The sequence below is a fragment of the Rattus norvegicus genome, chromosome 9, assembly GCF_036323735.1.
Source record: "Rattus norvegicus strain BN/NHsdMcwi chromosome 9, GRCr8, whole genome shotgun sequence".
NCBI classification, from domain to species: domain Eukaryota; kingdom Metazoa; phylum Chordata; class Mammalia; order Rodentia; family Muridae; genus Rattus; species Rattus norvegicus.
Window position 1 is genome coordinate 56,134,001 of NC_086027.1, and position 14,457 is coordinate 56,148,457.

A 14,457-nucleotide genomic window follows, 5' to 3' on the forward strand; every position below is an offset into this window, starting at 1 on the left:
ACTGGTAAAACCATTCTGGAAATCAGTCTGGAGGTTCCTCAGAAAATTAGACATTGAACTGCCTGAGGATCCAGCTATACCTCTCTTGGGCATATACCCAAAAGATGCCTCAACATATAAAAGAGACACGTGCTCCACTATGTTCATTGCAGCCTTATTTATAATAGCCAGAAGCTGGAAAGAACCCAGATGCCCTTCAACAGAGGAATGGATTCAGAAAATGTGGTACGTCTACACAATGGAATATTACTCAGCTATCAAAAACAACGACTTTATGAAATTCGTAGGCAAATGGTTGGAACTGGAAAATATCATCCTGAGTGAGCTAACCCAATCACAGAAAGACATACATGGTATGCACTCATTGATAAGTGGCTATTAGCCCAAATGCTTGAATTACCCTAGATCCCTAGAACAAACGAAACTCAAGACGGATGATCAAAATGTGAATGCTTCACTCCTTCTTTAAATGAGGAAAAAGAATACCCCTGGCAGGGAAGGGGAGGCAAAGATGAAAACAGAGACTGAAGGAACACCCATTCAGAGCCTGCCCCACATGTGGCCCAAACATATACAGCCACCCAATTAGACAAGATGGATGAAGCAAAGAAGTGCAGACCGACAGGAGCCGGATGTAGATCGCTCCTGAGAGACACAGCCAGAATACAGCAAATACAGAGGCGAATACCAGCAGCAAACCACTGAACTGAGAATAGGACCCCCGTTGAAGGAATCAGAGAAAGAACTGGAAGAGCTTGAAGGGACTCGAGACCCCATATGTACAACAATGTCAACCAACCAGAGCTTCCAGGGACTAAGCCACTACCTAAAGACTATACATGGACTGACCCTGGACTCTGACCTCATAGGTAGCAATGAATATCCTTGTAAGAGCACCAGTGGAAGGGGAAGCCCTGGGTCCTGCTAAGACTGAACCCCCAGTGAACTAGACTGTGGGGGGGGAGGGCGGCAATGGGGGGAGGGTTGGGAGGGGAACACCCATAAGGAAGGGGAGTGGGGAGGGGATTGTTTGCCCGGATACCGGGAAGGGGAATAACACTCGAAATGTATATAAGAAATACTCAAGTTAAAAAAAAAAAAACAGAATAATGAAAAAAATGTATTGTTCCTATAACATTATACAAAATCAGAATAGCTACTATGTCTAGACTTATGCATACAAATGTTGTATTAATTTAACTCTTCAAAACATGTTTGGCTAAACTAAATGTCACTTCACTTACATAGAAACCTAGAACTCTGACTGTAAAGAAATTTCCACTCCAGAGTTCCCGGAAAAATAGAAAATGATACTTTATATTCATTTAGAAACCTGGGACCTTAGTTTTTAGTCTTCTAAAAAACCTAACTAAATGATCAGGAATACATATATTCACATTGATTTTAAACAATTAGAATTTAGACTAGTTTATGTAGTAAAATATAATTATTCTATAACAAGGAGAATAATTTTATCAGTATGATCATCATGTAACAATGAATGTTTCCATAGAGTGCCTATTGGTTGCATTTTAACAAACTACAGTGTCATCCCATCTCTGGATTCCAAGTTCAAAGCTCAGAGCAGATCGCACACATACCAATGGCATTGTTCAGGATATATTCTTCTCTGAATAAATCTTGACTCAAAGTCTGCCCTGCTTTTTTAGCTTCTGAGAGTGCTAAGGAAGGAAGGAAAAAGAAGAAAATCAAGACAAGAACAATTACAAATCAAAGATAGCTTATAGTCAATACAGTCTCAGATGTTAAAAACCGTGTAATCATTAAGTGCTGAAAGGAGGGGGACTTTCAGATGGCTTAAATGTTTGAAGTTACCCATATTGGTGACACATTTCTCTTTGGTGGAGACCCATGATCCATCATCAAACTTTCAAAGAAAAAATTTTCTTTTACTTAGTGTAAATACATACGCGTGCGCGCGCGCACGCACGCACGCACACACACACACACACACACACACACACACATCTGATTTTTCACCCACAGTTCCTAGCTCAAGTCCCTCTTTAAAGTAGGTCACAAACACTAGAACCTCTCTACTCAAAGGAGGTCACAGTCTCTGTTCTTTCCCTTCCACTACTTAGAACTGGCCATAGAGACATTCTGACCTGGATCACAACACCCTCATTTGAAGAGTCCTGTTTCAGATCTCAGAGGAAAAAAATGAGCAAAGAAAGCGCAGTCCCATTTGATTTACTTGCATTAGCTTGGACCAATTGCATATCCCTCTGAGTTTAACTCATGCTTACATAATGAAGTCTTCAGAAAATCCAAAGGCTCCAGAACAATTAGAGATAATTTGTTAAGAGAATCTATCCTGAACGATGTCATTGGTTTACGTCTGTGCTTCACTCTGAGCTCTGAAGTCTGAGATTCAATAGACCACCATGAGGAGCTTCCACACAGCCGAAAGAGGACGGAAGCTCCACAGCCAGTCCCTGTGCCTTACCCTATCCCCGCATCATTTAAAAGAGGACAGTACATGGAAGTGTCACTCCAAATTCTGGGACCACTGTAGCATACTAATGCACCAAAACCCAGCTGCCCAAGTTTCTTGGAGGGGATGGCATCATACGGTGCACTGAGAGTGTCCTCTAGGTGACCTCTAACACCTAGTGTATACAGTTGCCACATGGTACTGGGGGAGAATAAGGAGAAAAAAAGCTTGTACCTGTTTGGCACAAATATTTCCGATCTACAGTGAATTGAATCCATAAGGCAGAATGTCAGACACCAAGAGCCAACTACACTCTCCTAAGAAACTATTGTGACACAAATGAAGGATACTTTCCTGGTGGGGGGAGGGGGGGACACCCTATCTGTTGTTCTTTGCTGAGCTAGAGGTTTACCCACTAACTCTAAGAATCTAACTTTACCCCCAAACTTTCTCAGAGTCCCTTCTACTTTTATTTTAAGCTAATTTTATATAAATCAACTAGTTATATATAAATTAAAATTAAATTGTATTCACCTTTAAAGTATCTACTTATTGTAGAATTTTCCAGAATTACATTGTTTTGCACATACATGCTAGAATAATTCTGGAATTTCTACTGTATTTCTAAAAGACTATACAGTTAGTCCTGGGTGGTGTTTATATTAGCAATGTCTCTTTAGGCTCAGTTACCTGAACCCTAGGCCATGGCTTGTGGTGCTGTTTGGGGAAGGTCTGGGAGTTACAATCTTGCTGAAGAAACTATGTCACTGGGGCAAGCATTGAGGGTTCATAGCCTCACCCCACTTAAAGATGAAGACAAGCCCAGGTCTCTGTGCCCTGCTCTGGCTACCTACTAAGTATCATTCCTTCCCTGTCTCCGACTCTCCCCTGGGACCAGAGGCTAAAACAAGCCTTTCCTCCTGTAAGTTGTTTTGGTAACAGGGTTTCATCACAGAACAGTGACTCAAACTAGAACAACTCATTTTCAAAAGCTGCTCACAACTCAAAGCAGCTAACCTCACAGTTGTACATGTGTACACACACACATACAGACACATCACAAACACACTACACACAGGTACAAAGCACACAGGCATACGGGTACACACGTTAGCAAAGGCATATAGTCATAGGCACACATGTGCCACACACACAGGTACATAGTCATACATTCAAACAAAGTCTCAGACACACAGTCTCTCTCTCTCTCTCTCTCTCTCTCTCTCTCTCTCTCTCTCACACACACACACATACACACACACACACACACATTTTATATCACTTGTATATGCAGTCACAAGTATTCCAGCATACACACAGTCACACACATGCACACACAGCACGCATGCATAACCCATACACACCCATAGGATTCATGTTGTGGACAAAAACACAATTTAGTTAACACATCGCTTTAAGCAATTAAGTTTTCCATTATGAAGCAATTTTAACTGTCAGTTACTTTAAACTGAGTGAGTGTGTGAATCTGATCCTGAATCTATGTTTTCCTTCCTACTCATAACGCAATGGTTTACATAAACTTGTAAATTTGGTGAACAAAGGTTGTCTTTTAATAATTAAACAAAATTAAATAATTAAAAAATATGTAAAATTAGAACACCAGGGAAAATCCCCAAACCATATCAATCCCATAAGAAGCAACATACTGCCAAAATGCCTTCCAGCAGGGACAACCAGAGTGATAGCAATGAGTTCATAACTCTTATCACGAGAACAAATAAGTATTATCTTACATACATGAGCTGAATTGAGCAATAATAAAAAAGCAAATTTTTATTTATGTGTGTTTAATCACATAGTATTGCACAATAGACTCTAAGTAACTGCATTCACAGCAGGTAGCTGCTCTGAATTGAGAGGTAGGGAAGTAATGGGGTCAGCACACAGCAGGTTTGGAAAACAGTAAGTCCTTCACATGGCGATGTTGTTGGTAATATTAGGGGCAGGACACATGCCACAAGAGGAGAACAAAAGATCTAAATCAGCACTGGACATGTGTAGTAAAATAAAATCTCCATTCGAATGATAACAAATTTTCCATATTTTAACCTTTAACTTTTAAAGAACTATTAACATACACCAAACAACTCTAAAAAGCAAACCAAATAAAAATTATCTCAAGCATTTCCATACTTATTAGTTGTAGTGAGGGAACAGTTTACAAGGGGCAGGCGCTCTACCTTTGATGTCCCCTCCAGCACAGAAGGCCTTTCCTCCAGCTCCCTTTATGATGATCAGGAATGTATCTGGGTCTCGTTCCCACTTCTACATAAAAGATGATAATGGCTTTTGAGAGCATAGTACATACAAGCTCATTTCTAAAATACATTCATATACATCTGTGTGCACATCTGTGGCCCTCAGAAACACATGCAGAGGAATGGGTCCCACCAATTTCATTTCATTTCATCTTCTAAGTACTGGAATAGTGCAGGAGTATCGGTCAGAGCTTTAAGAGAAGGTAAACAAATCCATGCCTAATGTATTTTAGGCCCTGGGTCATATGCGTTTATGAGTCTAGGAAACAAATCAACCCCAAGAATGCTGGTGTGTTTTGCAGCAATAACCTTTCTCCCATGCGAGAAAAGACTCTGTTATACCAAAAAAAGTTACTACATGGGTAAGTTCTTACAAAGTTTTTTTAAACTTGAGGGTGCTGAGAGTTTCACTGAGTCTAGTAGTACAATCAGCGCGATGAAGAATGTGGGGTGCAGACCAGCGTCAGAGAGACAGATCATCATTCTCATTTTCTCCCAGCGGAGGAGTGTTAGGATACAGAGATTATCATGCCCAGCCTACAGAGTTAACATGCAGAAACCCAAGTTTCTTTTTTTTTTTTTTTTTTTGGTTCTTTTTTTTTTCCGGAGCTGGGGACCGAACCCAGGGCCTTGCGCTTCCTAGGTAAGTGCTCTACCACTGAGCTAAATCCCCAGCCCCGAAACCCAAGTTTCTAATACATGTCTGACTTTCAACCCTATACTTTCTAACGTCCCAAGCAACTTACTTTAAAAACCTACCTAAGGATCTGAGGATGGCTAAGAAATAGAAAGACTGAGAGGCTGGGATGTGATTCAGTATAAGACTTGACTAGCAAGCACTGGGAGAGGACAGGAATAAGGGGTGTCAGGCAGCAGAGGAAGGAGGAGCTGGCCAAGCAGTTTAAAACAGCTGAATCCCGGGGCATGGAGGTGCACACTCTAGTGCTAGCAAGGAGGAGGCACAGGCAGGAAGATTTTAAATTTGAGTCCAGCCTGGGCTGCCTAGCTAGACTCTGTCTTTAAAACAGAAAGACGAAGTTGTCTTCAGTCCAGAAGGCTGCCATGAAGAGGCAGATCAGACTGGTATGTAGGTCTGAACCCAGGACTAATGGCTAACTGAGCTGCCCATTTGACTTATGAATGGGACCTGGCTGCCAGGTTCTCACAGCATCCTTCAGCCCTGTTATAGGCTGTGGCTGGCACTCTGCCCCCTAACCTACACGTCTCTAGGCTAGGCACTGGACTGCCCTTCCTCCAGCTGCCCTTTCCTATATAATGCAGCCAATTTGGTTACTCTGCCCATTTTTGTCTCCCCTTTATTCTGCTAGTCTCCTGAACTCTCAAATATCCTGCCTCTGGCTCTGCTGTCCCACTTACCTACAGTAAACCTTCCTGTCCACCACACCTAGGGGCAGTCATGTCCTCCCTTTTTCTTTTCTTTTTTTTTTCCATTCAGTACTCTGATCTCTAGGAACTGTCCGCATCACTGTTTTGAAGGTCAGTTAGATGAAGAAGTAGCAGAACACGAAAAAGAAACATGAAACATAAGAGCTATGTGAAGGAAAAGGTATCTCCCAAGACAGTGGGCGGGACAGGTTCCACCGAGAAGCGTCACTGGTGCTGATGCGGCAGAGCCCTCCAGTGAAATACCAGGGCGGCTCTCCTACAATGACCTCAGAAGGCTTGAATGATGCTCTCAGACTATCACGGACCTTTAGCTGCGGATAGATCTGCCGGATCATATTCAGACTCAGAGCGTTGAGTAACTTGGGTCTGTTGAGCGTTATGACCCCTGCACAGCCTCTCCTCTCCAGCAGCACTTCTGCAGTCTCTGTGTGCTTGGACATTCTCTAAGTGAACAAGAAAGAACTTCATTAATGTTCATCCACACCCACAGCAAAGTACACACCAAGCGGTAACGAGAGGAATGGCTGCCTACAGACGCCTAAAAAGGTTTCTCAGATTAAAGCACGCGCACCGCCTAAATTTTTAACATTTTATTTCTAAGTGGATTGAATCAACTAATCTACAATATAGTCTCTTCCTAGAGCTCGCTGGACTATGACATGAGCGTAAATCTTGTAGTTTGTTACAAATTTCAAGTTCTGCATTACGTGCTTAGAGAATGGAGAGAGCAGATAGTCTTACTGTATAGTAGCTACTGACAACTTGAATAAAAGAGCTTTGAAGGAGGGGAGTGAGAGTTCTAGTTAGGACAATGGCAAGTACTAACGATAACTTAAGTGTCTGGAAATACTAAGAGGGTAAACATGAGTGCAACAAAGGCTGGACAGAAAATGCGCAACGGGAGTACAGATGGACACACAGCAAGGTCAGATCACGGAGCTTCAGGTTTGCATGTTCTATATGGGAAAGATGATGACTACACATTGGTCAGGGTCTCACACAAGACTGCTTCATCACCATTCACGTAACTACAGAACTGACGGAGTTGTCTTCAATCTGTAGCCTGTCAAGTAGAAGCAGGTTAGATACACTGGTGTACCTCTGTACCTGTGGTACACTAGTGCTCTAAGAGCTTCAGTCTCTCTGTTTAAAAGGTCAGTGAGACTAACATGCAAGGATACAAAGGAAGCATGAGCTGTGTGAAATCAGCACTTACCTGTAAGGACATGAGGCTAACTACACAGCAGCTTTGTATGATTCAGACACTCATACACAACTGCCAGGGCTCACAGCGCCACCATCCTAACACCCTCCTTTCTCCACAGAAAATATTGTAAACCTCGCACAGTCCCCAAATGAAACTGTGTGAGACTTCTGAGACCTAGGGAGGAAGCACCAAGAGTTGTGATCCCTGTTCCTCCATGACTTGAATTGTTCTTAGAATGTGCTTTCATGCCCGGTTCATGCAACAATACGAGTGGGTTTTATTGGGCGTTGTGCAAGAGGAATAGCAAAACAGCTTTAGAACTCATGGAATGCTGTCCACTGGTTAGCACAATCATGTGTGTGTGCCTAGGAGAGGCAGAACACCACCACCACCACCATCACCACCACCACCATCACCATCACCACCATCACCATCACCACCACCACCACCACCACCACCACCACCACCACCACCACCCCCTCCAGGACTAAGTGCCCTGAGGACTTTCTGCTGTTGTTAACAGGTTGCTTAGACATGAATGTATGTGGGTTCTTGGGTATATTAGTTTTTCACCTGTAATATGGAAAATGTTTAATCACTAAGGGTATTATGGAATGTGGTATTGCAAGTGGTAACAAGGTCGAAAGACTAAAGTTCACTTGAGTTTAAGTTGTAAACTCGAGGACAACGTGTGCTTGGAAACATCATTCTGAATAATAAAGGGTAAGATGATGACTGTCTAAAGTAGGAACTGGTGAAAGCCAGTTTTATATATGCACATATACATACATATACACTCATTGTATTCATTCACTTTAAAGAAAAATAGAATGTGACCACATAGTATTTTTTACATTGCTTGGAAGATTGTGCTAGTACATATAAGTTGTGGGAGGAAAATAAAGTTGTTGGAGCTTGTTGAAGCCTTGCTTCATCCACTCTGTGTGTGTGTGTGTGCGTGCGTGCGTGCGTGCGTGCGTGCGTGCGTGTGTGTGTGTGTGTGTGTGTGTGTGTGTGTGTGTTTTCCTCCTTTTTCACCAGCCCCAGAGAATTAAATTTTGCTCCCTTGCTCTGTACTGGTCACCAGCCTCAGAGAAAGAAGTTTTACTCCCTCAGAGAAGAGTCTGCTGAGATGTTGACCTCTGACTCCACGCCCCTCCTCAATAAACCTGACCAATCAAAACTGGCCTTCACCAGTTTCTACTTTAGACAGTTAACATCTTACCCTTTATTATTCAGAATGATGTTTCCAAGCACAGGCTGTCCTCATGTTTACAACTTAAACTCAAGTGAACTTTAGTCTTACAACCTTGTTACCACTTGCAATTGCCCTCGGAATATAAATTGTCTGATGCTCTGAATACAGTTGGCTATTTTTAGGCTCCACTCTCTCAGGTTCACCCCGCCAAATAGAGTGGCAGCAGATAAGAGCAGGCTATAGTATAAACCTGTAAGTCAAGGGGCTGGAGAGATGCTCAATGGTTAAGATGGATACTGTTCTTACACAGGACCTCAGTTCAATTCCTCATAAGTACCCATAACTTCAGCTCCAGGGAATCTGCCACTATGGGCACCTGCATTCACACACACACACACACACACACACACACACACACACACACACAGAGAGAGAGAGAGAGAGAGAGAGAGAGAGAGAGAGAGAGAGAGAGAGAGAGAGAACCCAACACAGAGACATAAATTAAAAATAGTAAATGAATCCCAAACATAAACTAAAATTGGAAGTTGTTTTAAATTTTAAAATTGTAGCTCAGTGGGAAGTGCTTGCCTAGCACATAAGAATTCCTCAGTTCAATCCTCAAGTCTGCAAAAATTTAAAAATAAGTGAATTTAAAATTTCACCTGGAATATGCCAATTAAAATCATACAGCACACATATACTTAATATCTAATAAAATCTAGAATGATACTTTGATAGCATTAAACATGTTTACATTTTCCTTTGTCAAATCATATGAATGTAATTCTTATGACAATTCATTACCAGATAAAAATGATAGGCACTTAGAAGAGCTTTAAGAAAGTCTATTGAATAATGAAAAGCATACATTCTTTCTATTTGAATTTCTCACCAGAAAAATGTAGTTAACAAAATTATCCCTGTAAACAAGATATGCTTCTTCAGCAACGTGGCAAAGATGAGCCATTCTGCTACCTTGTCCCATTCGTGAATAAACACATACCATGGACACATAAACTCCTGCTTGGCATAGCTGAGGAAAACAATGTGAAACTTCTTTAAAGATAGGTTCTTATCGTGTTGCCCTTTGGCACAGTCAAGTTCCAGGCTAAAGACAGACAGAGCTGTAGCTATGTTCTGAACAGACCTTGTCACAAAGTGCTTACCATAAATTAATAACAACAACAACAACAAAAAACTTCATTAAAGAGGTACAGGACTTCACCTGAGGGCTACAGGACTATAATGAGAATTAAATGAGCTAACACTATATGAAGCACTTAGCAGAGCACCTGCATTCAGTACTATAGCAGGTGGCTTATTCATACTAAGGTATTCATTGGGTTCTTCAAAAGATACAAAACTGAATAAAAGTTATGTTCCTATAATGTGATAAACAATGAATATTTAGCTCTGCAAGGTACAGCAGGCATAAATAATTGCTAAAGTATGATGTCACTATATACTGTATCAGCTTAAGATTTTTAAATTTTATCTTATGTGTTTGGGTGCTTTGTCTGCATGTATGTCTTTGCACCAAATTCTTACAGTACCTACAGAAGCCATAAGAGGGCATCAGATACACTGGAACTGACCTTACTGACCCATCAGTCCTAGAAAATGAACCCCAGTCCTCCACAAGAATAGCCAGTATCTTAACCACTCCTAAGCTATTTCTCCAGCCCACATGCTAAATTTTTAGAATTAACATTTAGGAGCTCTATAGAGCTCTCTCTATATATATCAAAAGACATGCTACTAGAAACCAAGAATTTGTCCCAGGTTAAGTTGCATAGTCAATATTTAAAACCGGGACAGTAGGACTTACCCAGGTTCATCACAGAAGCCTTACAACACAGAGTGTGTAGGAGGTGGCAAGTGGTTAGGAGATTAATGACAGTGGTTAGGGGACCAGGGAAACCTGCCAACCCCAGTGTTGTCTATTTCCCTAATGATGACACTCTTAAGCTGTATCATAACTATCAATCCGGACAAAAGAAACTCCAAACTTACCAGATGTTGCAGAATAACACTGGCTCTTCTGATTGAGCTGAACCTGAAACAATGTAGAGGAGGAGCATGGTAACCGGTTATTAGGTCTCAATGTACAAACTCTATAAAGCCTTAAAGCCTCTGGAACAAAGTTTACTGGCACAAAACCTTGAAAAAGATTTAAAACTCATTCACTGTTGACAGGCACAGGGATGAAATGACACATCCATTTTAAAGGGCATTGGCAGTTTCTTCCAAAACTAAACACCCTCCTCCCATGTGTTTTGGGAACTTTCTTGGGGATGGAAATAAATGCCAACCCCTTTCTTACAGGACATCAAAGATTAACCAAAATAATTCCATTAATCCAACCTGGGGAACCAACACTTGTATTGGGGTTACTTACAGAACATGTATGAGGGGTTACTTACAGAGCATGTATGAGGGGTTATTTACAGAGCATGTATGGGGGGTTATTTACAGAGCATGTATGAGAGGTTATTTACAGAGCATGTATGAGGGGTTACTTACAGAGCATGTATGAGGGGTTATTTACAGAGCATGTATGAGGGGTTACTTACAGAGCATGTATGAGGGGTTACTTACAGAGCATGTATGAGGGGTTATTTACAGAGCATGTATGAGGGGTTACTTACAGAGCATGTATGAGGGGTTATTTACAGAGCATGTATGAGGGGTTATTTACAGAGCATGTATAAGGGGTTACTTACAGAGCATGTATGAGGGGTTACTTACAGAGCATGTATGAGGGGTTATTTACAGAGCATGTATGAGGGGTTATTTACAGAGCATGTATGAGGGGTTATTTACAGAGCATGTATGAGGGGTTACTTACAGAGTGCTCAAGTGTGGGTAACATTAAGCAGTTAAACCACCAGAATGTTTTGACCCAACAAAGATGTCAACTTTCCCATAGTTGCATAGATGAAGTCCCTGCTTCTGTTAATCTATGATCTCTACACTCTTGTTACCTTCCAAGACCATAAGGTCATGTGCAATTAGCACAGAATTATAGACAAAAGGCTTGGAGGTGCTGGAATCTCAGGTGAGCCCTAAATAGAAATGAGCTACCGACACAAACATAGAATGAAAATTAAAGAATGTGTACTCCTAGGAAGTTAATCTGAAAAGTCTAATACTATGAGATTTCAACTATAGTATATTTTGAAAATAGCAGAATTCTGAAATTCACAGAAAAATAAACAGCTGTCAGAGATTTAGGAGGAGAGAGGAATGACTAGTGGAGATATGTTCAAATTAATCTATATAACACTATTCATATCATTAGATATTTATTAAATTATTTGTACAAAGTCTGTATAATTTTAATTTACATTTTGATTATTTATTTTCTGTATGGAGATGTGGAATCTGTAATTCTTCTTAATTTGGTAAGGATGCAATACAATACACTCTTCTGAAGACCCCAGTGTCCCCCATGAGTCTGTACGCTAGAATCTGCTAAAGACAACAGTGTCCCCGTGTGTGTACACTAGAATCTACTGCATATCCAAGTGTCCCCGTGTGTGTACACTAGAATCTGCTAGACTCGTGTCCCCCGCCGTGTGGGTACACTAGAACCTGTGGAAGACTCCAGCAAATATTCCAAAACTCCAGTCACAACAACCCAGTCAAGTTTAAATTATGAAGGTGAGGCACAAGCATGGGGGATCGTGCTCAAAGTGTCACAAAGTGATGACTACCAAGTACAAGCACGCTGTCCAAAAGATTCCGAAGTCCTTAATAAGGCCAGTGCCCAAACGCCAACTCAAAGCTACGGAATGCACTGCAAGACTGGAAAATCGGGTAGCCATGTAACCTCTACCTGAGACTCATGAGGGCATAAAACATGGGCCTAACTTCAAATCCCAGTTTAATTTGAGATACAGTTCTGCTAGACTCAAAATAAGATAACCCACACTAACCACACCCAAGTTCAAAGCACTAGGCAAGGCACTTGCAGGCACAAAGATACCAGCTGGATGGCAAGGGGAGGAAAGTGAAGCCTAACTAAACCCTCTACCATTGTCTATACTGATCATACTGTTTCCATTTAGTGCCACGAACACTAAACTATTATTTAAAAACTGATCTCGGGGCTTGGGACGGAGCTCAATGATACAGCATCTGGTTCAGTCCCTAGTACAAAAACAAAGTATGATATTTGAGAGTTCGAGCTACAAATAATTCCAAACGTATCATCTCTCCCTTTTCTGCTACCTCCAAAGCTGCCCTAGGGGGACAGGGGAAGGTTCCACACATCTCAGGGAGTTTGGTTCAGTTATTAACAAGCCTATGTAATCCCTGCAGGGGATGTGAAATAAGTTTTTCAACTGTGGCTTGGACAAGAACCATGTGTACACTGGAACCTAGCTCAAAATGCAGAATATGTGCTCTACCAGAAGTGTACTATAGAAGAAACTAAAATCAGGACATAAAAATTGTACTGGTGATTTCAATACACACTAAGATGCATTCCTTTACTTCCAGCACTGGGGAGGCAGAGGCAGGTTCAAGGTCAGCCCAGTCTACACAGTTACAGAGAGACTCTACCTCAAACAAACAAACAACAAAAAACAAAGCACCACAATCTTAGAAGAATAAAAGTGTCAGAAGCTTCTTTACAAATTATCCAATAAAGCAAATGCAAGCTTATAAAAATCACACAACTGGATTGGAAACTTTTCAGGCAAGTTAAGGTGATAAGAGATTGCCCAAGTAGGTCAAAAGGCAAATGAGTGACTCAGGGGTGAACTGATGAAAACAGCTACTTGGTTTACTGGGTTGTGAAGTGAAAACTCTGGAAAAAAGAGAACTTCCAACCAAAAAAGGAAGGAGAGTGCAGGTCCTGAGACACATAAAAGAACACTGGCTGCTTTACAGGGTGAATACAAATTTAATTTTTGGGTTGCATATGCTGTGACATAAAGCAGAAACATTCAATAACAAATGAAGAAATGACCCTGAAGCTTCACAGAAAGGTGAGGACCTGAGGACACATCAGTAGGTGACAAGCACAGACCACTACAGAAGTGCCAGGACCTGCACCTAACTGTAAGAAATAAATACAAACACTGTAGCTCACAATGAGTGCTAAGAAGACCCTATGCCTGGTTTGCAGGTGTCTTTTGTTATTATTTTTTTCCTACTTAGTCAACATTTATTTGGAAGCAACAAACATTTTGTTTAAATCAAGAGATTTTGCCTAAGCTGCCATTTTCCAAGGGGGGGGGGGGTGTCAGGTAAAAACCACCCTGATAATTGTTTACCAACATCATCAATGCCAGAGCTGAGAAGCTGTCTTTGAGGTAAAGAGCCTTCTCTGCACGGAGCCATATTGGATTTGGGCCTAGCCGCTTTTTGACTGCATGGTTCAAAGTGACTCTGGGCTGTTTGGCCACAGAGACTCACCCCGAAGATGACTGCCATAAATCTTAAGATTGTTGGATAAAGCCTCTCCCATGAATTTATGGCACAGGAGTATAACATTCAAGGGATGCCTCAGCTTGAGCAGATACCAGTTATCTCCTCAGTCAACACCCAGTGTCTCCACCACCTGACCTCATCGCCTGACCTCTTTGCCTCCAGCTATCACTGCCTATACCCTCATCTCCCCCTCCTTCATATTTCACAAAGGTCACTCCCCCTACCTGAAAGCCTTAAAAGCTGCAATGTTCATCCCAATAAACGAGACCTTGACAACAGAACTTTTGCTTGGTCTCCTTCTTCTCTTCACCCCCATTTTGGCCCACAGGTAGAAAGCCTCTTCGGGACCCTGAATAACTGGGTCCCCGCTGGAGGGGACAAGTGGCGCCCGAACAGGGACCCCGAAGCAAGGCCGACTATAGGACGACGGAGATAAGAGAGCTGCAGCGGGAATCGAGGACTCTTCAGG

The 14,457-nt window shown here is 41.7% G+C and overlaps 1 protein-coding gene across 8 annotated transcripts in view; it reads right to left on the reverse strand.

Moving 5' to 3' along the window:
* Nucleotides 1-14,457, reverse strand: part of Hibch (3-hydroxyisobutyryl-CoA hydrolase) — a 79,715-nt gene that overhangs the window by 51,919 nt on the left and 13,339 nt on the right. For 4 of the 8 annotated variants that reach the window (XM_063266936.1, XM_039083288.2, XM_063266938.1 and 1 more), the window contains exons 1-5: nt 14,213-14,344; nt 10,563-10,605; nt 6,450-6,587; nt 4,660-4,744; nt 1,602-1,682 (exon numbers count right to left, since the gene is read on the reverse strand). In XM_063266936.1, coding sequence (XP_063123006.1) covers nt 1,602-1,682; nt 4,660-4,744; nt 6,450-6,587; nt 10,563-10,605; nt 14,213-14,304 — 439 coding nt within the window. In that variant the 5' untranslated portion in view covers nt 14,305-14,344. Of the gene's footprint in view, nt 1-1,601; nt 1,683-4,659; nt 4,745-6,449; nt 6,588-10,562; nt 10,606-14,212; nt 14,345-14,457 lie in introns of those variants that run through there. The other 4 variants (NM_001013112.2, NM_001398668.1, XM_039083289.2 and 1 more) reach the window with 1 other exon arrangement.